Source organism: Hylobates moloch, unplaced genomic scaffold (assembly GCF_009828535.3).
Source record: "Hylobates moloch isolate HMO894 unplaced genomic scaffold, HMol_V3 SCAFFOLD_4, whole genome shotgun sequence".
NCBI classification, from domain to species: Eukaryota; Metazoa; Chordata; class Mammalia; order Primates; family Hylobatidae; genus Hylobates; species Hylobates moloch.
This window is the reverse complement of record NW_026652279.1, coordinates 110,917,266-110,940,479: the sequence shown is the minus strand read 5'-3', so window position 1 is coordinate 110,940,479 and position 23,214 is coordinate 110,917,266. Positions and strand designations below refer to the sequence as shown.

The following is a 23,214-nucleotide window of genomic DNA, read 5'->3' as shown; positions in this document are numbered from 1 at the left end:
GAATTTGAATGAAATTAATGGATATGTGTGTAAGATGTAGATATTTTATTTTCCATGAAATGCATTCAGTTTTAAAATGGAGAGTGCAATATTTTCAATCTTCTAAACTAAAAATATTTAAAATATTTGAGTTGTGGTCATATATTTGCCTTCCTCTCACCACGCCTGAGAACTCCACAAATCACATCTCTCAGGCATGTTATGTAAACTAAGGGATACAGGCAATAAGGCGGCATTCTAAAAGGAGAAGTCCTGGGTAGTTTCATTTGTTTAGGGGTGGTTTGAAAATTACATTTTTTAAAAAATGGTGACAACAAAGACAACCAAAAAAATTTCTACCCTGGACATAATATTCAAAAGACTTGCTTCCCTATACCTTGAATTAGAATCGTGTTTCTTATCATCAGTGGGTTAATCCCAGGCCTTGACCAGTGTCCCGGCTGCCCCAAGGGAATCATGCACTATTGCATTAGCTGACTTCAGTCAGCAACTACTTTTAGAGGCAGCAGAGTTCAGAAGCCATAAAAAATAAAAACAAGAAAAAATTTAAAACTTGGGCACAAACTTAGCATTTTCCTTAGGTTTATGGTACAGTGAATGAATTCGGTGGAATTGAACCAGTGATGCCTGTCTGCAAATTCCAGTACATTTTACATTTATTTTGGTTTGCCACATCGGTTTGTCTATTATAGTTAATCTTTTTTTTTTTTTTTTTTTTTTTAGAAAGAAAGACTGTCATGAGTTATTTATGTAGTCACCACAAAATGCCAGGCAATTTTTAGCTAAAACTTCACAGCAACTCCCTTGTAAACAAATGGTAACCAGAGCAGCCACACATTTCTGATAGGTATTGCATAAACATCAGGCAGTTTGTATAAAGAGGCCTGGAGTCCCTTTTTTTTTTTTTTTAATATAAGTAACAATTTTAGTTTATTGTGGTAAAATTCACATAACATAAAATTCAGCATTAACCATTTTAAAGTGTACAATTCAGTAACAGTGTATTTACAATGTTGTACAACTATCACCAGTATCTAGTTCCAGAACATTTCATCATCCCAAAAGGAAACCCTGTACTCAGTAAGCAGTCACTCCCCATTGCCCCTCACCCCCATCCCCTGGCGATCATTAGTCTTCTTTCTGGCTCCATGGATCTGCCTATTATGGATATTTTATATAAATGGAATCATACAGTGTGTGGCCTTTTGTGTGGTGTTTTGTTCATACACTGTTTTTAAGGTTCATCCATGTTGTAGCATGATCCATCAGCACGTCATTCTTTTTTTATTTTGTTTTAATTTTTTTGAGACAGGGTCTTGCTGTGTCACCAGGCTGGAGTACAGTGGCACGATCTCGGCTCACTGCAACCTGCACCTCCCAGGTTCAAGGGATTCTTCTGCCTCAGCCTCCCGAGTAGCTGGGATTACAGGCATCCGCCACCACACCCAGCCAATTTTTGTATTTTTAGTAGAGACAGGTTTCACTATGTTGGCTAGGCTGGTCATGAACTCCTGACCTCAAGTGATCCACTTGCCTTGGGATTACAGGTGTAAGCCACTGCACCCGGCCCAGTACTTCATTCTTTTAAATGGCCAGATAATATTCCATTGCATGGGTATACCACAAATTTGTTTATCCATTCATCAGTTAATGGACATTTGGGTTGTTTGCACCTTTTGGCTATTGTAAATAGTGCTGCTATGAACACTATTACACAAGTTTTTGTTTGAACAATGTATTCCATTTTTAGGAAAGGAGATGCTTGGTAATATGTAATTCATTGTTGAACTTATTGAGGAACAGCCAATTTTCCACAGAAACTGTGTCATTTTATATTCCCACCAGCAAAAATTTGTTTTCTTTCTTTTTTTTTTTTTTTACACAGTCTCGCTCTGTTACCCAGGCTGGAATGCAGTGGTGTGATCACGGCTCACTGCAGCCTCAACTTCTTGGCCTCAAGCAATCCTGCTGCATCAGCCTCCTGAGCAGCTGGAACTACAATGTGCACCACAATGCCCAACTAATATTTTAATTTTTTGTAGAGACAGGGTCTTGCTGTGTTGCTCAGGCTGGTCTTGAACTTGAACTCCTGGGCTCAAGTGATCCTCCCACCTTAGCCTCCCCAAGTGTTGGGATTACAGGCATGAGCCATCATTCCTGGCCCAGGGTTTCAATTTATCTCCGTCCATCTTTGCAACACTTGTTACTCTCAGGGTTTTTTTGTTTTTGTTTTTTTTGTTTTGTTTTTGTTTTTGCAGTCATCCTAGTGGGTGCGAAGTGGTATCTCATTGTGATTTTGACTTGCATTTCCATAATGACTAGTGATTTTGAGGATTTTAAAAATGTGCTTATTGGCCATTTGTATATCTTTTTTGGAGAAATGTCTGTTCAAGTTCTTTTCCCCATTTTGGAATGGGTTTTCTGTTGTTGTTGTTAAGTTGTAAGAGTTCCTTATATATCCTGGATACAGGACACTGATCAGATATATGATTTGCAAATATTTTCTCCCATTCTTTGTGTTTTTTTCACTCTCTTGATAGTATCCTTTGATATACAAAAGTTCTCAATTTGGTTCAATTTACCTGTTTTTTCTTTAATTGCTTGTATTTTTGGTGTCATATCTAAGAAACCATTGCCAAATCCAACATTATGAAAATTTACCCTGTATTTTCCTGTGAAAATTTTAGCTCTTATATTTAGGTCTTTGATTGATTTTACTTTTTGTTTAGAGTAAGATAAGGGCTCAGCTTCGTCTTTTGCGTGCGAATATCCAAATGTCTATATTGAGTGTTTTTTGTTTGTTTGTTTTTTGAGACAGCATCTCACTCTGTTGCCCAGGTGGGAGTGCGGTGGCACCATCACAGCTCACTGCAGCCTCAACCTCCCAGGCTCAATTGATCCTCCCACCTCAGCTTCCCGAGTAGCTGGGACTACAGGTGTGCACTACGGCGCCTGGCTAATTTTTATATTTTTTGTAGATCGGGGGTTTCGCCATGTTGCCCAGGCTGGTCTTGAATATCTGGGCTCAAGCGATTCGCCCACGTCGGCCTCCCAAAGTGCTGGGTTTAGAGGTGTGAGCCACTGCACCCAGCCTCTGTGTTGAGTGTTTTTATCATGAAAAGGTGTTGGATTCTATCATACTCTTTTTCTGTATCAGTTGAGAAGATGATGTGGTTTCCCTATATTGTGCTAATGCAGTACACTTGTATTAGTTTTCTAGGCTGCCATAACAAAGTACCACAGACTGAATGGCTTAAAACAACAGAAAACACAGTTCTGGAGGCCAGAAGTCCAAAATCATGGTGTTGGCAGCACTGATATCTTTTGGAGACTCTCAGGGAGAATCTTCCTTGCTTCTCTCCCAGCTTCTGGTGGTTGCCAGAGGTCCTTGGTGCTCCTTGGCTTATAGAAGCATCTCTGTTTCCATCTTCACATGGCGTTCTCCTCTATATCCCTACGCGTCTCTGTGTCCAAAGTTCACCAGTCATTGGAGTAGAGCCCACCCTAAGCCAGTATTGACCTCATCTTATCTTGAGTACATCTGTAAAGAAAGTCTGTGTTTCCAAATAAAATCACGCTCACAGATACTGAGAATTAGCGCTTGAACATATCTTTTTGGGGAACACAATTTAACCCAGTACATGTGATGTGTTACATTGATTGATTTGCTTATGTTGAACCACCCTTGTATTTCTGGGGAATAAATCCCACTTGGTCATTGTATAGGATCCTTTTGATATAGTGCTGGACTTGGTTTTCTAGTATTTTGTTGAGGATTTTTTGCATTTTTATTCATAGAGAATACTGGCATGTAGTTTTTTTGTGTTGTTTTTCTCTGGCTTTGGTATTTGGGTAATACTGGCCTCATATCATAAGTTAAGAAGTGTTCCCATTTCTTATAGTTTTCAGAAGAATTTGAGAGAAATTTGTGTTAATTCTTCTTTAAATGTTAGGTAGAATTTACCAGTGAAGCCATCTGGTCCTGGTCTCTTTTTTGTTGGAAGTTACTGATTTGATCTCTTGTTAGAGGTCTGCAGATTCTCTGTTTCTTCTTGAGTCAGTTGGGTAGTCTGCGTGTTTCTAGGAATTTGGCCATGTCATCATCTAGGTTATCTAATTTTTTGGTATATAATTGTTCATAACAGTCTCTCATAATCCCCTTTTATTTCTATAAGGCCATTAGTAATGTTTAGCATTTGAGTCTTCTTTCTTAGTCAATCTAGCTAAAGGTTTATCAATTTTATTGATTTTTTTTCAAAGAACCAACTTTTGATTTCATTGATTCTGTCATTTTCCTGTTCTCTGTTTTGTTTATCTCTGCTCTAAGTTTTATTATTTCCTTCCTTATGTTGCTTTGGTTTAGTTTGTTCTTCTCTTCCTAGTTCCTTAAGCTATAAAACTAGGTTACTAATCTGAGATCTTTCTTTTCTTTTCTTTTTTTGAGATGGAGACTTGCTCTGTCGCCCAGGCTGGAGTGCCATGGCACGATCTTGGCTCACTGCAACCTCCGCCTTCTGGGTTCAAGCCATTCTCCTGCCTCAGCCTCCTGAATAGCTGGGATTACAGATGCACGCCACCATGCCCGTCTAATTTTTGTATTTTTAGTAGACAGAGGGTTTCACCATGTTGGTCAGGCTGGTCTCAAACTTCTGACTTCGTGATCCGCCTGCCTTGGCCTCCCACAGTGCTGGATTACAGACGTGAGCCACCGCACCCGGTCCAGATCTTTCTTTTTTAATGTAGACATTTATAGCTATAAATTTCCCCCTGAGCACTGCTTTTGGTGCATCTCATGAATTTTTTTTTTTTTTTTTTTTTTTGAGACGGAGTCTGACTCTGTCGCCCAGGCTGGAGTGCAGTGGCGCAATCTCGGCTCACTGCAAGCTCCGCCTCCCGGGTTCACGCCATTCTCCTGCCTCAGCCTGTCCGAGTAGCTGGGACTACAGGCGGCCGCCACTATGCCCAGCTAATTTTTTGTATTTTTTAGTAGAGACGGGGTTTCACCATGGTCTCGATCTCCTGACCTCGTGATCCGCCCGCCTCAGCCTCCCAAAGTGCTGGGATTACAAGTGTGAGCCACCGTGCCCGGCCATCTCATGAGTTTTGATATATTTTGTTTTTGTTTTCATTTGTCTCAAAGTGTTTTCTAATTTTCTTTGTGATTTATATTTCCCATTGGTTGTTTAAGAGGAGCCTAGGATACTTTATAACCCAAAAGGTCAAAGGTCAGTTCCTCCTTGTCACCCCATGGCTGTAGACCCACCAAGCAGAAGCTTAGGAAACCCTTTTTCTTCTCTGTTATGGGTCCCCTGGCCTGGCTGAGGGGTGGGCTTACTGTAAGTAAGCCATGTGGGCTGCCAAGAGACTGTCTCATCATGAGCCACTCGTGACCACAGGGACGTGCAGTGTTCCCAGAGAGGGCTCTGTATTCCTTAGCGCTTGCTGCATGAGGGAGTCCACGACCTTTGATGGAAAGAACAGAAACATGAAGAATTTATATATCATATTTATGAACAATTTCAGAACTAAATTGGCCAAATGAACTGAGTATCAGATTTGTGGGCTTTGATTTCTAGTTCTGAACCTCACCTGGTAAAATGTCACATTTCATCAGTTCTCAGAACAAGCATCCTGGGATTAATCTCAGCTTCAGCCCTTGCTAGTTCTGTGAGCCTGGCAAAAGCAATTTTGCAACAGTGTATGTGTTCTACTCCATGTATTTGAATGGTACATGCTGTATGCCATGTACCATTTGAATGCATGGAGTAGAATACATATACTGTTCTCCTTAAGCCTCACAGTTACCTAATGGCACTCAGGTACTGTCATCATCCCCATTTTTCAGATGAAGAAACTGAGGTACAGAGAGGTAAACAAGTTTTGTGAGATCATACAGCTAATAAGAGGTGGTTCTAGGATTTGGGCCCAGACTGTGTGCTTCTGAGTCTGCGCTGTTAACCAGAATACTGTGCGGTCAAGTTTATTAACATGACTCAGCCTGTTTCCTTATTAACAGATGAGGATAACAGCTCTTATACTTCAGGGCTGTCATGAGGGTTAAGTGTTCGATGAGTGTGAAACACTTAGCCCCATGAATGAAGACAACCAGCTGGGAGGGCTATGAACTGGCTGCCCATGGTCGTGTGTGCAGTTGACCAGAATTAGGGTGATGGGGCAGTGACGAGTCCTTGAATTCAGTTCAGGCACTTTGCCTCCAGCAAGCACGAGTCCCCACATACAGTGACAACAGAAGGCTTTCAGGAGACTTACTTGTGCTGACGCTGCTGATATTATCCAGCACATTCTCCCCACCCAGACAGGCAGAGGTCCTTTTATTTCTAGATAATAAAACTTTGCTGGTGGACACACCGCTAGCATGTTGGAGAGGTGGAATTTGAACCCAGGTTCCAGAGCCGGTGCCGCCTTAGCTCCCACGTTCCCTTACTCATTCCTACTGTTGCTCCCACGTCCTGTCCCGCCCACCCAGAGCCTGCAGTGGGACAATTCAGTATTCCTGGAATGCTGCTTTTCTTACCACCACGTGTAAACATTCTCTGCCTGACTCATGGACTAGCTCTCATGCCGCCCACACCGTGAGCCTTCCTGTTCCAAACCCGGAAATGTAATGTCATTGCCACCTCCTGGGATGGGAGCCTCCACAGTCTTGTATTCCCCACATTGGTACTCAACATCCTAGGGTAGTTTTCTCCTTCCCCACACTTGCTAGGGTGGAGGAACCTTAAGGGCTTAGCCATGTAACCCCCACTGCCCCATAACTAGGCCCTTTCATAGTGTGTTCCCTGTAGAGTTGGGCACTGCACAGCTATGGGACAGGGATGGGTGGGCAGAGGGGGTGCCGGGCAGAGGGGGTGCCAGGCAGAGGCAGGAGGCCAGACCACCACACCAGAGAGCTCTGTAGGGCTCAGAGACACTTTGATCTGCATTCTGGTCATTTAGTCATGTATGTAGCAGTAACTAAGGAGTGTGTCTTTTACAAAATGGTGCACCAGTCAGTATCAGATCGTGGTTTCCACCAGGAGTTCACATAAGAATCTCTGTGTAACTTCATAGAAATACAGAATGCTAGACATCCACCACAGACCTGCTGAGTTGACATATCTGGGAGGTAGGACCTGGGCAGTTGTAATTTTTTTTTTTTTTTTTTTTTGAGCGAGACAGAGTCTCACTCTGTCGTCCAGGCTAGAGTGCAGTGGGGCGATCTCGGCTCACTGCAAGCTCCGCCTCCTGGGTTCATGCCATTCTCCTGCCACAGCCTCCCGAGTAGCTGGGACTACAGGCGCCTGCCACCACGCCCAGCTAATTTTTTGTATTTTTAGTAGAGATGGGATTTCACTGTGTTAGCCAGGATGGTCTTGATCTCCTGACCTCGTGATCCACCCGTCTCAGCCTCCCAAAGTACTAAGATTACAGGCATGAACCACCGCTCCTGGCCCGGCAGTTGTAATTTTTAAAGCTTCACATATGTGACAAACAGTGACATTGGTGACCTCCAGGGAGGGAAGGTGAGAGGAGGACTATTCACATTTGTCCTTTTTGAGTTTTGAACTAGGTGATGATATTATGTGTTCAAAAAATAAATTATGTTTAAAAATCATAAGCTCACTCATACTGTATGTTGTTTATGTTTAAATATCTATGTAATAGGAGGATAAGGATTAAAATGTGCCCAGAGATGGTGGCACACTGCTGGGGGTGGGAGGGGAAAGGTGGAAGTTGAGGGTTTGGTTCCATTTGTAATGTTTTATTTGTTTAAAAAGAGACACTTGAGGCACAGTGGCAAAATCTATTCGATTTGTGAGGTAAGTATACTGGATTTGTTATGTTATTTTCTGTTTGAAAGATTTTATAGTTAAGAACAAATATTTAAAAGTAAAACAAAGTCAAATATGAAATGTTCATAGATAGCTTCCACGTGCTCCTAGCTAGTGACTTAGGAGAGTGATAGGAAAGGTGAAGTGCAAGCCTGCGGTGCTTAACAGCAGGGAGTCATTCTGAGAAACATGCTCACTAGGCGATGTCGTCTGTGCGGGAACATCACAGAGTGCATTTACGTAGACCTAGGTGGTGGAGCCTGCCACACACCTAGGCTATATAGTGTGGGCTATTGCGCCTAGAGCACAAACCTGTACAGCATGTTACTGTACTGAATACTGCAGGCAATTATAACCCAATGGTATTTGAGTATCTAAACATAGAAAAGATACAGTAATAATATGGCATAAAAGAGAAAAAATGGTACACCTGTATAGGGAACTTACCATAAATGGAGCTTACAGGACTGGCAGTTGCTTTGGGGGAGTCAGGGTTGAATGGTGAGTGAATGTGAAGGCCTAGGACATACCGTACACTACTGTAGACTTCATAAACACTGCTTAGACTACACTAAATTGATTTAAAATTTTTTTTTTCCTTGTTTTAATAATAAGTTAACCTTAGGGCCAGGCATGGTGGCTCATGCCTGTAATCCCACAGCTTTAGGAGGCCAAGGTGGAAGGATTATTTGAGACCAGGAATTCGAGACCAGCCTTGGCAATCGTAGTCAGACCTGTCTCTACAAAAAACTTTTTAAATTAGCCAGGTGCAGTGGCATGCACTTGTAGTCCTAGCTACTGGGGAAGCTGAGGCGGGAGGATCGCTTGAGCCCAGGAGTTCCAGTCTGCAGTGAGCTATGATGGTGCCACTGCACGTCAGCCTGGGCAGTAAAGCGAGACCCTGTCTCAAAAAAAATAAATAAATAAAAATAACCTTAGCTTACTGTAACTTTTTACTTTTATAAAAAGTTTATTTTTTAATTTTTTAAAACTTTTTTACTCTTGCAATAACACAGCTTAAACACATTATACAGCTGTACAAAAACATTTTCTTTCTTTATATCCTTATTCTATAAGCTTTTTCTATGTTTAAAGTTTTTTATTTTTTACTTTTTAAACTTCCTTGTTAAAAACTAAGACATAAACACTCACATTAGCCTCGGCCTACACAGGGTCAGGATCATCAGTATCACTGCTTCCACCTCCACATCTTGTCCTCCTGGAAGTTCTGCAGGGGCCATAACACCCATGGAGCTGTCACCCCCTACGATAACAGTGCCTTCTTCTGGATACCTCCTGCAGGACCTGCATGAGGCTGTTTTACAGTTAACTTTTTGTTTAATAAGTAGAAGGCGTATACTCTAAAATAATGATTAGACGTATAGTATAGTAAATACATAAACCAGTACCATCGTCATTGATTATTAAGTATTATGCACTGTGCATAATTGTATGGGCTTGAATTTTATGCAACTGGCCGGGCAGTAGGTTTGTTTACACCAGCATCACCACAGACCCATGAGTAAATGCACTGACCTACGATATCACAGGGCAATGGGAATTTTTCAGCTCCATTATGGTGCTATGGGATTACAGTCGTATACATGGTCTGTCGTTGGCTGAAATGTCGTTATGTGGTGTGTGACTGTATTGATCACCCTCACTGAGAATTAGAGTCAGGGGCTTCTACACATTAATAATATCAGTCACGCATGAAACGCGAGTAGCTTGGGTGAGGTCCCTGGCCTGCACTGCTGTAGCGTGGGTGAGGTCCCTGGCTTGCACTCCTAAGTATTTGTTTCTTTTTGTTTCAGGTGTTTGTGGCCAGTCCTCACAAAACACAGCCTATTGTGGAGATCCTGTTAAAAAATCAGCCCAAACTCATTGAGTTTCTGAGCAGCTTCCAAAAAGAAAGGACGGATGATGAGCAGTTCGCTGATGAGAAGAACTACTTGATTAAACAGATCCGAGACTTGAAGAAAACGGCCCCTTGAAGAGCTCCCCGGCCCCTGTCACAGTCAGTCGTCTCATTTGTCCAGTTTGTACAGTGTGTCATTTCAGAAAGTCATCATTCTTAGGAAGACTTTGGAGGTGCCTATTTTTTCTGTTGTAATTGTTCTAGGTAGATGGAATATAAACATTTGAATGGGAAAAAAATTAACCTAGAATAATATATTCATTTTAGTCAAGTCTGTGATTATTTATGTGAAATCAGAACCATTGTATCAGATGTTGATAAAAGCAGTTTTAACTTGCAGACGTGAGCCCCTGGGCACCATGAGCTGCCAAATGGGAGCTCAATTGACAGGCATCACCAAGTCTTCAAGGAGGACTGAGTTCTCAGGGGAGAAGTGGGAATGGGGCCAGGGTGCAGACATGCTTTGCCCGTCTGTAGGTAGACACACAGATCGCTCAGGGCACTGAGAGATCCCAGAAGGTGAGGTTAATGTTTCCAGTCATTGTGTGTCCTTTGTTGCTGCCAGTGTCTTTGGACTGTAATCAGTGCATCCGCACCTCCCAGGATCCAGTGCTCCCTCTCAGCTCAGTCTCTCCTCACTCCCTGTCCCGCATTCCGTCTCAGCCCATCAGCGTGGCCTCAGTGGGCGCGCCCATGCCTCCCGCAGTCCAGGTGAGCAGGGGAGCAACTGAGCAGGAAGAGGATGGATCAACAAGGGTCACGGGGAATAGGGGACCCACGGGATGTGACCTGCTTGCTAGAGAACTGTGAACATGTGGCTCTGGATAGAGTCACTGCTGTTCCATATTGACTTCCAGAGGGTGAGTGAGGGACAGAATATTTCCTTCATAATGGTCATGGGTGAATGCTTTCTGCTGTAAGTATCTTTTAGAGTAGGAATCACCGTAGTGGGATGCCCAGGAGGCACAAACCGTGGGTCCAGGGAGTCTCAGTGGGGAACTTTTATCAGTATCAATAACCATTGGAAGGAGAAATGATTCATGTGTGAAAAAATTCTCATATCCATCAATAATTTTTTTTCAGAGCCATTGTATCAGATGTTGATAAAAGCAATTTTTTTCTAATAAGCTGTCATTCTATAATTGCCCATCACAGTCTTTAGTGAACACATAGAAAGCCTATACAGTTTTGGTCCTGAATAGTCTCTTGCGACTAGGATGATTGAGGTGTTAATTCCTCTTCCTTATAAAAGGCTTGGAATCAAAAATATTTTAAAAGGCCGTGGTTTCATTTCAGACATCAAGCATCTAAAACGGGATTTTAAAGCGATATTTTACAAGAATGAAAGGCACAATTGTTGATCTGTATTTTTTACACTTCAGTTTCTAAATCATGAATCGTTGCCTTCCACAGGAACCCTCCCTTTTTACATTACTTGAGTGTTGTGTACTTTTTCTTCAGCCAGGTATTTCTCTGCCTAGAGAGGGGAAGAGAAATGTGTTCTCCAGGACTGATCCCCTTGGTAGATTTTGTACCTGAAGAATCACCTGGCAGTGCACCACCCTTGGCTAGGCCCAGGTGTGTGTTTCTTCCTTGCCTGGCATGGACCCCGAGGCAGGTGATGTGGAGCCTGGCGCACCTCCCCGCTCTGGCAGCTGTGGCCTCCCTGGCCAATGCCCTTGCAGGAGGCCGGCCGGCAGCCTGTTGACCCGCACTCTTCAGTCACTGACGTCAGATTATTTTTATAACGTTCCCTGACAGTTGAGAGTCCCTTCGAATTGCACTTTTCTGGTTTCGCTTATTTAATTAAAAGAGATGAGTGTAAGTATTAAAAATGAAGGTGAAATCACCACTGGAAATGTATTTGGTTACTTAATACTGTTCCACAACATCTTGGGATGTATGTTTTCCTTTGGAGAGTGAGGCCTTGTTGTTATTCTTTTCTGATAAAGAAAACATTTTATTTCCTTTGGGCTTGCATTAGCTCTTTCCTAGCAACCCATTATCCCAGCTCAGTACCTTTCAAACAGAAAACTAGAGTCTGGGGTTTTGTTGTGATCTGAATTTGTAAGTTATTAATGTGAAAGGGGGAGCAGGAAGCTCACAGTCAGATTTGTTTGTACAAAGTTCACTGTAAATACTGTGAGAATTGAATTCTGAAAAGGTCATATTTAGTGATTTCAAAAGCACACATTTAAATGAAGACTGACTAAATAAAAGGTACCACACACCTCTTGGTTGGTTTCATTCCATTGCGTGTTGTGTGGCTGTGTTTGTTCTTGCCACCGTTCCAGGCAGGGAAAGCCTTATGCTGCCCCAGGGTCCCAGCACACCTTCCTGTATGCCCCACCAACCAGTGACCCTGCACCCGTCCCATCGTCCAAGCGACACTAACCACCATTGACTAGGCAGCGCCTACTGAACACTAAATCTACACATCCCACTGTTGATGCCTCCCCATACCTGGGAGTCTTTCCCATTGTGTAATTGAGGACACTGAGGTTCTGAGTGGTTGAAAGATCCCGGACCTAGTGTGGGATACCCTAGATACAAGCCCACAGTGGCCCAAGGCCAAATTCCTGTTCTCTCCCTCACCTTCATTATCAAGGCTGTGAACTAGGGATGGTCCAGGGCATCAGAAACCATGTGGAACTCTCCCCCACTGCTGCCTGGGAGGTTCCCCAGCTGGGAGGGTCCTAGCGTTAGGCCAGCAGGGACTGAGATCATAATGTTCTTGGACCAGGCTCTTGGCCAGAGCCAGGCATCTGCCCAGACGCTAGGATTGCTCCTGGAGAAACACTCAGGAGCACCCTCCCCTTGGAAATGTCCCAGACCCTCAGCCTCGTGGACGGACCTCCTTTGATGGCTCTGGGGGAGCGAGGTGGCAGTCCAAGGAGGGGCTGTGAGCTTTCCACAGCCCCCCTCACCAGCCAGACTGGTTTGTCCACATTTCCCATGAGACACAGCTGCTGTGAGCCATAGCACAGTCTAGAAATTATATAAGACTGAAAGTGATTGTAACAATGTGAGGAAAATGAAACTCAAAGATTCCTGGAGTCATTTTTAATGTCAAAAGATAGTTGTTTCAAAACAGATTTACAAATCTTGCTGGCCTGTTATATTAGAGGACATTACGATTTTATGTCTTTTACTTTTTTACCATTTTATCCAAAAGAATATTATACATGTGGCATGAATGAACACCATCTCTTCGTGGATGTTCTTTCGGAAAGGTTTTGGATATTGTATTGGGGGCTCACAGTTAGATAAAGGTCTGAAACATACTATTGGGACACCCTGAAAAGCTAGCCTTAGTCTACCTAAAAAGACTGAAAAGATTGAAGATGGATGTAAACAAGGTGTGATTTCGTTTTTGAAACGTGGAAACTGCTGTTATGTAGCTGCCATAATAAGCAGAGCAAAGCTGAGTGTTCAGCCTGGTCTTCACTAAGCCCACACAGACATCTCACTCAAGTCTCCACCTGACGGAGGGAAACTTGGACCACAGAGAGGGTAACTCCCTCCAGATCAGACAGCTGGCCACAGAGCCAGGATTTAGGGTCAGGGCTGACCCCAAGGTCCGTGTCTTTGGAAACCAGGCTGCAAATTCAGGCCCCTTGGCCTATTCTTCAGCTCTCCGCCCCGGGACAGATAACTTCATCTCCTCCCGGCCCCCATGGAAAAAGGAATCCTGGATACCAGTGCTAAAGGATAACTCAGCAGAAAGATTTCGAAAGCTAGATTCATTCAGGGGGGTAGGTAACTTAACTTCACTTGGTCGTCTGATGTTTGGAAGATCTGATTAGACCTCTGTATAGCGTAGGGACATTCAGTCTTGAACTTCTCCAATATTTTGAGCAGTCCTTCAACTTGACATAGGCATTAATTTCAGATTGCAGCGGGGGCAGTGGCTCATGCCTCTAATCTCAGCTCTTTGGGAGGTGGAGATGGGGGTGGGCTGGGGATAGGGGGCGGGTATGGCAGAGTGGGGGATCAGGATTGCTTGAGCCCAGGAGTTTGAGACAAGCCTAGGCAACGTAGTGAGACTTCATCTGTACAAAATAAAACTAAATAATGAAATAAAGTGTTAAAAAATTTCAGATTGCAGTTTTGCACCTGCTTTTGTTTTCTTGGCTTTCTTTTTCAGTTAGACATAATATTAGCTTAGATTTCCCTACAGGAGCGATTGCCACTCAGCCAGCCATTCCACCATTTCCCAGTGGCCCCAGCACCATGGGGCTACAGAGGCTGAAGTTCATGGTGGACGCACATCCAGTACCTGCCAGGGTCCCCGCCTTCCCTCATCACTTCCTCCTAACGGAGGAGCATGTGCAGTTACAATACCCTAAAATAAAGTCGCCATCAAAACACACGGAAAGCCTCAACCCCTTTACCATCAACCAATGTAACATAGATGCAATTTAATCACTCCACGGAGAGCCATCTGTGTTACTTTAAAATGCTGTGATCATAGGGCCCCTTTGGAGAATATGTTGCAATATACATTAATAATTTATCCTTTAGGGAAGGTTGGAAAAAATAAGATCACTTTTAGTTTTAGTTCTGATATTTTAAAGTTGTAAAATAGCAAAAATATGTATTCAACTACTCATTTATTCGTTCATTTAACATCTGTTGAATTCATTCTCCTTGCTGGTTAGGGATGGATCCTGGGACAGGACACCGAGTGACACACCGGGGTTACTGTAGGCCTCCTGTGATGGTGGGAGCTCGTGGGGCAGGGAAGTCAGAGGCCTTTGTAAGTCCGTCCCCTGCAGCTGGCACTGGGGCCAAGTCAGCAGAGAAGGGAGGATAGACAGGAGGTGAGGAGCCCGGGAGGAAGGGCAGATCCCACTGCCGACCCCGAGGACGTGGCAGACCTACAGAAGGGCAGGCACCCGTCAGTGCAGAGCCCCCCGCACTGGGCCCACAGTGGCGAAGCTGAAGGGGGAGGTGCAGGGAATGGGGAACCCTGACAACAAGGGGAGCCAGAGGTCTCTGACAACGCCAGCCAGCTGCGACCACAGGGGCCCCACCCTAGTTCACCTCCCCTCACAGCTGACACGATGTGCTCTTGGGACCAACCCTAATTCATCACCTGCTGGAGAGGGAATTGTGGAAACGCGCTCATGCTTAGCGAAACAGACATTGCAGATGCCCCCAGATGTGTTCTGCCTTGGGGAGAGGCTGACACACCCTCCTACCATCCTTCCCCATCTTGGAGACGTCAGGTCCCTTTTTCCTTTGAAATGTCATCTACTCATGAGAGGTTTGTGTGGATTAACTAGAACTACCTGGACTTTGGGAACGGCCACACCTGGACTGAAATCCTGGCTCCACGGCTAGCTGTTCTCTCTTGAGAATCACCGAGCTTCCAGGAAACAGGCCAAAAGAGGACCTGCCTCACAGGATTGTTGTGGGAACCAACGAGGTAAAGTAGGTGACGTGCCGGGCTCAGATTGGGCGCCCACGTTAGCCCCATCACCAGAGCAAGAGATTCCCACTGCAGGGAGGGCCGTGGGCACGAAGCGTGGCTGGAAAATGACGAGGCTTGTGCCCTTGTGTCTGGGGCATGTGGGGATGTGAGAGGGCCGGGAGGGAGCTTTGAATGCCCAGCAGGGTCTGACGCCATCATTAAGGCGGCTGGCCTTTATTCAGGAAGTGACCTGAACACCTGCGTGTCTGGTGGGGAAAGCTCTGGAGCCGGCCCTGGAGGGGGAACAATGAGGGAGGGTGGGATGATGAGCACCTGCTGGTAACAGCGAGCGTGAACTCGGTGTTGCTGTCAGTCCCCCTCCAGATGCTTTAGAGTATTAACATCAGTCTTCAGAAGCACCTTATGAGGTGCGTACTGTGATTATCCTGTCAACCTAAATAACAACCAGAGAGTGGCTTTCAAAGAAAGTGATGTTTATTCAGGAATAAGGCACTGCCAGGGAGTATGCCTTCCAGAGTAAAAAGCACGTGTGCCTTCAGGGAGGTGAAGGAAGGCAAAGGTTTTTAACAGGAAAGTGAGGACTGTATCGTTGCTTTGAAGTAATGATCCTTGGCTACAAGGGTTAATTGCAAGAGGGACACCAGTCCAAGGCTGGACAGACAGTCACTGGGCAGGTGTCCTCCTAGAAGCACTTTTTGTGCAAGGTTGCAGTTTTCATAGTCTCCCGTGGTAGTTTTTGTTATTAGGCATTTATGCATGAGAATATTTCTCTTCATGGCCTTCTCTTGGCTCTATTTGTCAGGATTTGTTTTTTAACAAAAGTGGCTCCGCTCTGATTCTGACATCTTTCACAATCCCAATATTACAGATGTGGAAACAGGGACTGAGAGGGTTGCTCACCCAATTATACAGTGAGCAGATGGTGGTGCAGGATTCAAACCCAGAGCCCAGAGGCAGCAGCCATAGAACTTGGGAGATACTTAGGATTTACTATTGACCAGGCATAGCTGAACCATTTCTGGAGGACATGGGCCTGTGGCGTGGGTGACCTGAGTAGAAGGTGATGTGCTCGGCCAAGACAGGGAGCCCAGGATGGGGAGGCAGAGGCACACGAGTGTCCTGTGCCTGGAGATGTGGCGTGGAGAAGTCCAGGCAGCCGTTGGACAAATGAGTCTGGGGCTCAAGAAAGATGTGGGCCAGAGGCACCGATTTGGGGGTCACTGAGATTTAGGGAGCAGCTGAGGTCTGGGTGAAGAGGAAGCGATCCGTTCCTTGCTGCGATTCAAACCTCCAGACCCACCCAACTTTTCACCTGCCTCCATTTGTATTTTAACCTTATCTGTGACCCACATCCCACCTCAACCTGGGGTGTGGGGGTGGCTGGGCAGCAGGGGGACCCCACGGTTCCCATGTCCTTTCTCTATGGCAGTGTCCATGCTCAGTCTAGGTCTCCACCCGGCCTGGGTGCACGCAATATCATCCCAAAGTCTGTATTTGATCCAGTTAGCTCTGAGGGCCAGTTAGTCATTCAGAGGCTTGTAACCCTGTTATCCCAGAGACCAAGCTGACAGTGTTTTTATAAAGTGCCATCAGGACAAAGGGTGGTTGAACTCCAGGCCAGGGCCTAGCTGTGTCACCCCAGCCCCGCCCTGGGGAGGTCTCAACCAGGACCCCAGCATCAGGGACAGATGATGCTTATATAATCACAGGACTCTTGGGGAAAACGGGCAAGGCCCTAGGTGCAGACTGGTTCTTCTGCAGGGGAAAAAGTCTCTGCCCCTTTTCCCTGGGAACTGAGCATGACATTTCCATGGCTGTGACCTGCTGGCCTGGATGAATGAGGCTCTGTGCTACCCAGGGTGTGGGAGGAAGGAAGAGGGCGTGCCTGCAGCTGCCCGGCGGCATCTGGCAGCACCAGGCGTGTCCTTCACCTTGACCAGGGACCATTTCCAACCCGAGTGGCTTTGTTCAGTTGTCAATGTGCTATGCCCATCAGAATCAAGGTGTGGCACGTGACCTGCAGCCAGGGAACAGGCACCTGGATAAGAAGGCCAGGGCAGGGTGGGCATGACAGTTTCCCTCGCACCTTCAATTCTCTTCTTGGGTCTTGGCTCTTCTTTCTAATGTCTTCACAAGTTTTCAGGTAGTTCCTGCACAAGACGTGCGTCACCCATCAAAAAAGCACCATTTATCCCTCAGCTGCCCCTCCAGCCCCTTTTCTGTCTCTCTGCCCTCCTTCAGGGTGAAACTTCTCCAATTTCTCCACGAATGGGCTACACCTCCTCACCTGTGATGTACCTCACAACCCACCCGTCTCTGGCTTCCCTACCTCCCTGGAAGATGCTCTTCCCAGGGCTATCCAGGGCCTCAGAGCCGCCAGATCCAGTAGCGATTTCCTGTGCTCGTCTGACCCCTCAGCAGCAGGTGACAGAGCTGGTGGCCTCTTCTCCAGGCCCTCTCCTCTCCTGTCGCCCAGGCAATCCCACCCTCCTGTGCTCTCTCAGCTCAGCCTCCTCCACCTCACAGCCAAGCACCGAGCACTGTTGTGCCCAGGCTCAGTCTCCTGCGTGTCTCGTCTCCATCTCCCCCGTTTTCCTGCAAGGCTTCGGGTCTGTGGTCTGTGTGTGCCCCCCGCGTGGCTCCCACCTCTGTGGCTCCAGGCCGACGTCGGCAATCTCCAAGCTTATGCATACACTCACCTGCTGGCTGGATGCCTCTCAGGCTCCCTCTTTCCAAGGTACAGTTCAAAACATGGCATATGACTTCCTGTCACTCCCTGCACCTGGCTTCCCCAGCTCTGCTGATGCCCCTGAAATCCCCCCAGTTGTTCATGCCAGAAACCCAGGAAGGCACATGAGTCCTCTCTGCCTCTCACCTGCAGCCAGTTCATCAGCATTTCTGCTTCTGAGACTTGTGTCAAATCTGAGCAGCTCTCTGCATCTGCATGGCTCCCACCTGGACTGCACCCCATCTCTGCAAGCGTCCAAAGTGATCTTTTCATAGGTCACATCTGGTCATGGTTCTCTCCTGCCCCCAAACCCTCTAGTGGCTTCCCTTGCTGCACAGAATCAAACCCAAAGCCCTGACCACTGTCCTTAAAGCACACAGGATCCGGCCGAGCCTTCCTCCTGCAACAAGTCCAGCAAGCCTGGCTGCTTTTCCATCCCTCCCAGAGGGCCTTCCCCCATACTGTTCCTTCTGCTAGGAATAGTCTTCCCAGCTTTCTTCACTGGCTGCTTCTTCTCATCCTTGCTCTCTCAGCTTAAATACCCACTTCTGGGCTTCCCAGGCCCAGCACAGGAGCCTCCCGCCCCAGATACCGGCTGCCTCTCCACTAGGGTGCAAAACTCCAGGGCAGGGGCAGTGTCTGTTTCCCTCGTGAATGTTATCGCCAGGGTCTAGCCCAGTGTCTGGGACATAGTAAATGTTCTATCGTGAGTGAATGTAGGACTCATTCTTTACAAAGAACAATTTCACTTTCCTCTTTCTCTCCTCACTCCCTGGCCCCCTCACATCTTCCAGGTGACCCTCCCTTCCCTCCCCCTCCCCTCCTGTTGGGTGGCTCCTGCCATTCTGTCTCCTGTCACTCTGCCCTCGTTCTGCTCAGTTCACTTACATTCCTCTGTCCCCTCCTTTATTCCCTTCAGATGTCACCTTAGACCTTTATCATTTCTCTTTCTGAACCAACCAGCAGCCATCCAATTCCCTTCTTCCTCCCTCCATTCCACACGGATGCTGGAGTGACGGCTTTAAGATGCAAATAGGGGCTGGGCGCAGCAGCTGGCGCCTGTAATCCCAGCATTTTTCGAGGCTGAGGTGGGAGGATCGCTTGAGCCCAGGAGTTTGAAATCAGCTTGGAAACTGTCTCTACAAAAATAAAAATAAAAAATTAGCCAGGTATGTTGGTGTGCACCTGTAATCCCAGCTACTCAGGAATCTGAGGCAGGAGGATCGCTTGAGTCCAAAAGTTGAAGACTGCAGTAAGCCGTGATTGCGCCACTGCTCCGCAGCCTGGGTGACAGAGACCCTGTCTCAAAAAAAAAAAAAAAAAAAAAAAAAGCATAATATGATCGTGCGGCCTCTGCTTAAAGTTCTTCTATGGCTTCCTATTGCTCCTCAGAAGTGTTCCTAAGGCCCTTCGTGGTCTCTGCCAACCCCCTACTCCTCCCTCTCCTTGCCCACGAATGCTGCAACCATCTGCAGCTCCCCAGTGTGCTACACTCTCCTCTGTGCCCCCGCCCTGGAAACTCCAAACCCCATAGAACCCAACAGTGCTGACATTTCCTAGTTTCACTTCTAAGCGGCACCTGCATCAATTTCTGGGACATGCAGCCCTCTAGTGGCTAAAACAAGTAATAATCTTTACTGTGTTCCTGCGGGGCCCTTTCTATTCAACATTATCGATGACTTGGATGGGACACAAGTAACGCATTGATCAAATGCCTGAGTGACCCTGGTCTCTGAGAGCGACGCCTAATTAGTGTCTGAAACAAAATTAACAAGCGGTAGGACAAGCTGCAGTGTTGGGTGCAATCTAATCATGCCTAGATTTAATAAGGATAAATGTGAAGTCCCACACTAAGGTCTGCAAACAAAACTCCAGCTCTGCAGGGAGAAGCATGGGTGCCCAGACAGGGGGTTCTGGTGACCCTAATGCCCTGTTGGGCCGCATCACTTCTCGCCTGGACTCCTGCAACACCTCTCTGGCGGGAGCCCTGGCCACTCTCCCCTACGCCAGTCTTTCCTCACGTGCTGGTGATCATTGCTGTGAATCAGGCCCCCGGGGGAGCCGTCTAGGGGCGTGCACACACAGCTGCACCTGGGAAGAGACGCAGGCTGGGAACAGTTGTCAGCACTTTGGTGGTCCTCAAGGTCCTGAGAAAGGATGGGGGCCCTGGAGAGGAAGCAAAGAGGTGAGAGGGCCCAGGAAGAGCCGTGGGAGGAGAGGAGAGAGATAAGAAACACAAGAACAGGTCGAGGCCGACAAGAGGTAAGCGTTATGAAGCCAAAAAAGGAGAGTTTCAGGATGGGTTGATGCTGCACACTGAAGGCCCAGGGCCCAAGCAGGGTTAGGCCACTAGGAGCTGGGGAGCACCTTCCCACGGGGAGGGGGAGCAGAAAGACAGCAGTGGTTTGTGGAATAAACAGGAGGAGGATGTTGAGAAAGCTAGCACAGGCTTCCAAGTAATGAAGGGAAAGGAACCCCGTGGGGAAAGGGAAGCTTTTTGAAAGCTGGAGAAATATATTGCTTAGCAACTGCGGCATAACCAGCCCCCTGAAACGCAATAACTTAAATAAAACCAGTGTTTTCTTCCTAAGTCTGTGGGTTGGCTGGGAGTCACCTAATCTCGGCTGGGCTAGCTGGGGTGGCTCTGCTCCGGATGTTTGGTGATGGCAGAAACGCAAAGTGGAAACACACAGGCTTCTTGAGCCTAATGTCGGAACTCGCACGAGGACATTTCCACCTCATTCTATTGAACACAAAGTCAAGCAAGGGGAAACAAGTTCCACCTGCTGATGGAACTGGCAAAACGTGTGAAAGGGAAGGTTGAAAAATTGGGGCCACTGATGCCTTCCACCACGGGAGACATGAGGAGTTGCAATCGGAAGAACGAAGACATCAGAGGGAGAGGCTGGACAAAATGAATTGCATATTGTGCCAGGCGCGGTGGCTCACGCCTGTAATTCCAGCACTCTGGGAGGCCGAGGTGGGCACATTGCTTGAGTTCAGGAGTTCGAGACCAGCCTGGGCAACATGGCAAAACCCCATCTCTACAAAAAATACAAAAATTAGCGAGGTGTGGTGGTGGGCACCTATAGTCCCAGCTACTCAGGAGGCTGAGTTGAGAGGATCACCTGAGCCCAAGAAGTCGAGGCTACAGTGAGTGGGGATCACACCACTGCACTCCAGCCTGGGCAATAGGAGTGACATCCTGTCTCAAAAAGAAAAGAAAAAAAAAATGAAGTGCATATTGGGAAAATTATGGAAGGCATTGAATTTGGAGCAGATTCATGTTCTGGCTCTGCCAATTGTTAGCAGTGTAGCCTTGGGTAAGTCGTTTAACCTGAGACTCCATTTCATTATCTGTACAGTGGAAATGCTAATCCCTGCTTCACAGTGTGAACATTTAATGAGGTGAAGTAAAAAGTGCTTCACTGTAAAATGCAAACCTAGCTACAATGATGCAGTAAGTTTCCAGGAGAGGTGGGAGGCTGTCACAGGACAGCAGGAACACAATGGCTACTTTCAAGTATTCCAGGGCATTCCTGTGGGAGAGGAGACACAAACAGCCTGTGCTATACACAAGGTCTGAGGGGAGTGACGGGGGGGGAGTTTACTCCATAAAAATAACATGTTAATAATGAGGACAGGTCAATGTGGCTTCAGGAGGTGGTGACTTCTTCATCGCTGGGGATGCTGGAGCAGAGCCCGGCTGATCTGTCCCTTTAGGGGAGTGTTGAAGAGGAGATGCAACCGCTAACCAGTGGTTGGATGGATCAGCTGTGCTCAAGCAAGGGCAGCCCACCATCCCAACACGTGGGGGGCCTTCTGTTGTTGTAGAAATTTCTGAGTGATTGAAATGGCATTTGGTGGATGTGTGCCAGGGCTGCTAAACCTCTGGCAGTGGTCATGCCAGTCCTAATCAATGGCAATGCCAATGGTCCTCTGTGCATAAACACTGGACTATGTGAATTCAGAGCTCCAATCTTGACAGTCCAAATAAATTCATGACTTATTTTCAGCAAGTGTAACCAGCAAGACCCCACTTTTTTGCCAACGCCTCACTGTGATAATGGAAAAAGTATTTGACTTCAGAAAAGTCTTAGCTATGATTAAACAAGCAAAGTCACAACAGCAAAACATTGTAATCTATTTAAATAGTAAGGTTATATGCAGAGGGTATTAAAGTCACAGATACACATGACCATTATGTAAATGGCTATGATAAGGCTGTCAGAAGCATAAATCATTGATTATTCTCCCAGATATATAACGAGAGCCAACTACTCTGCTTGGAGACACCACAAATAAACAGTACACATTTAATGAACTCCTCGTTTGCTTGCTACCTAGGACCAAAAAAGGGGTCTTTGGAGATCTCTGTTTTCTTCAAAAACACTGGCCAGGCAGTTTGAACAAATACCTTCCTTTTTTACATCAGCATTCACATTTTCTTGATTTGGGGGCTTGGATCATAGTAGGAGATTCCGTAAATATTTGCCGTTGCTGCTGCTGTTGTTGTTTTTCTCACTGATGCATTTTTACAAGAAATGCATGTGGCCCTTTTCTCATTGAGGCATTTTTTACAAGAAATGGCTGTCACCCCCTCCTCCCTCTCAGCTTGTGCAGAACCTGTGTCATCAAAAGGCAGGGGGAGTGGTTGGCTGCAGAAGGGCTAGAAAGTGGTTCACCCTTCCTGCAGGTGTCTTCTTAAAAGGAATTCTCAGAATTGCCTGCAGGGTCCCTGATGGCATCTGATTCTGGCCCATCCCCAGGGAACAGGGAGGCAGGAAGCACTGAGGTTTATCACTTTGGCATCAACCTCAGCCAAGAAAGGTGAAACCTCCCTGGCCCATATTCATCTTAAAATGTGAGCTTTCCATTCATTAATGAGGGGATGGTCTGGGCATTATTAGACTAGCTATCATGGTGGCTTTCCCTAGCATGTTGAAGATGAATCTTTAAACTTTCAGGAATACCCACGTTTGTGCAGCAAAACAGTTACCCAGAACCTCTCAGACTTGCCAACTAAAATCTGGGTTTGTGGATTTGGACAACTGCAACTTCTTAGGAAACATCATGAGGGCTTCAATTTGAAGGTTCTCAGAACCGTGTGCAGTGACTGTTAGCATTGCCGTTAAGTGTGAGGGAGGTGAAAAGTTCCACGAGGAGTAACGGTCTTGGGGACAGAACTCTGCTCAGGGGCCAGGACATGGGGCTCCATTCCCAGTGGCATTCCCTTCAGTGATCTGCTCTGTCCCTGCGGTGAACGTTACTTTTGTGGTCCCCTGTGAACTATACCTCC

The 23,214-nt window shown here is 46.3% G+C and overlaps 1 protein-coding gene across 16 annotated transcripts in view; it reads left to right on the top strand.

Moving 5' to 3' along the window:
- CAB39L (calcium binding protein 39 like) overlaps window positions 1–11,980 on the top strand; it is a 135,132-nt gene extending 123,152 nt beyond the window's left edge. For all 16 annotated transcript variants that reach the window (XM_058437883.1, XM_032150885.2, XM_032150892.2 and 13 more), the window contains one exon: window positions 9,647–11,980. In XM_058437883.1, the coding sequence (XP_058293866.1) occupies window positions 9,647–9,826 (180 nt within the window). In that variant the 3' untranslated portion in view covers window positions 9,827–11,980. The remainder of the gene's footprint in view (window positions 1–9,646) is intronic.
- Window positions 11,981–23,214: the final 11,234 nt, after the last annotated feature.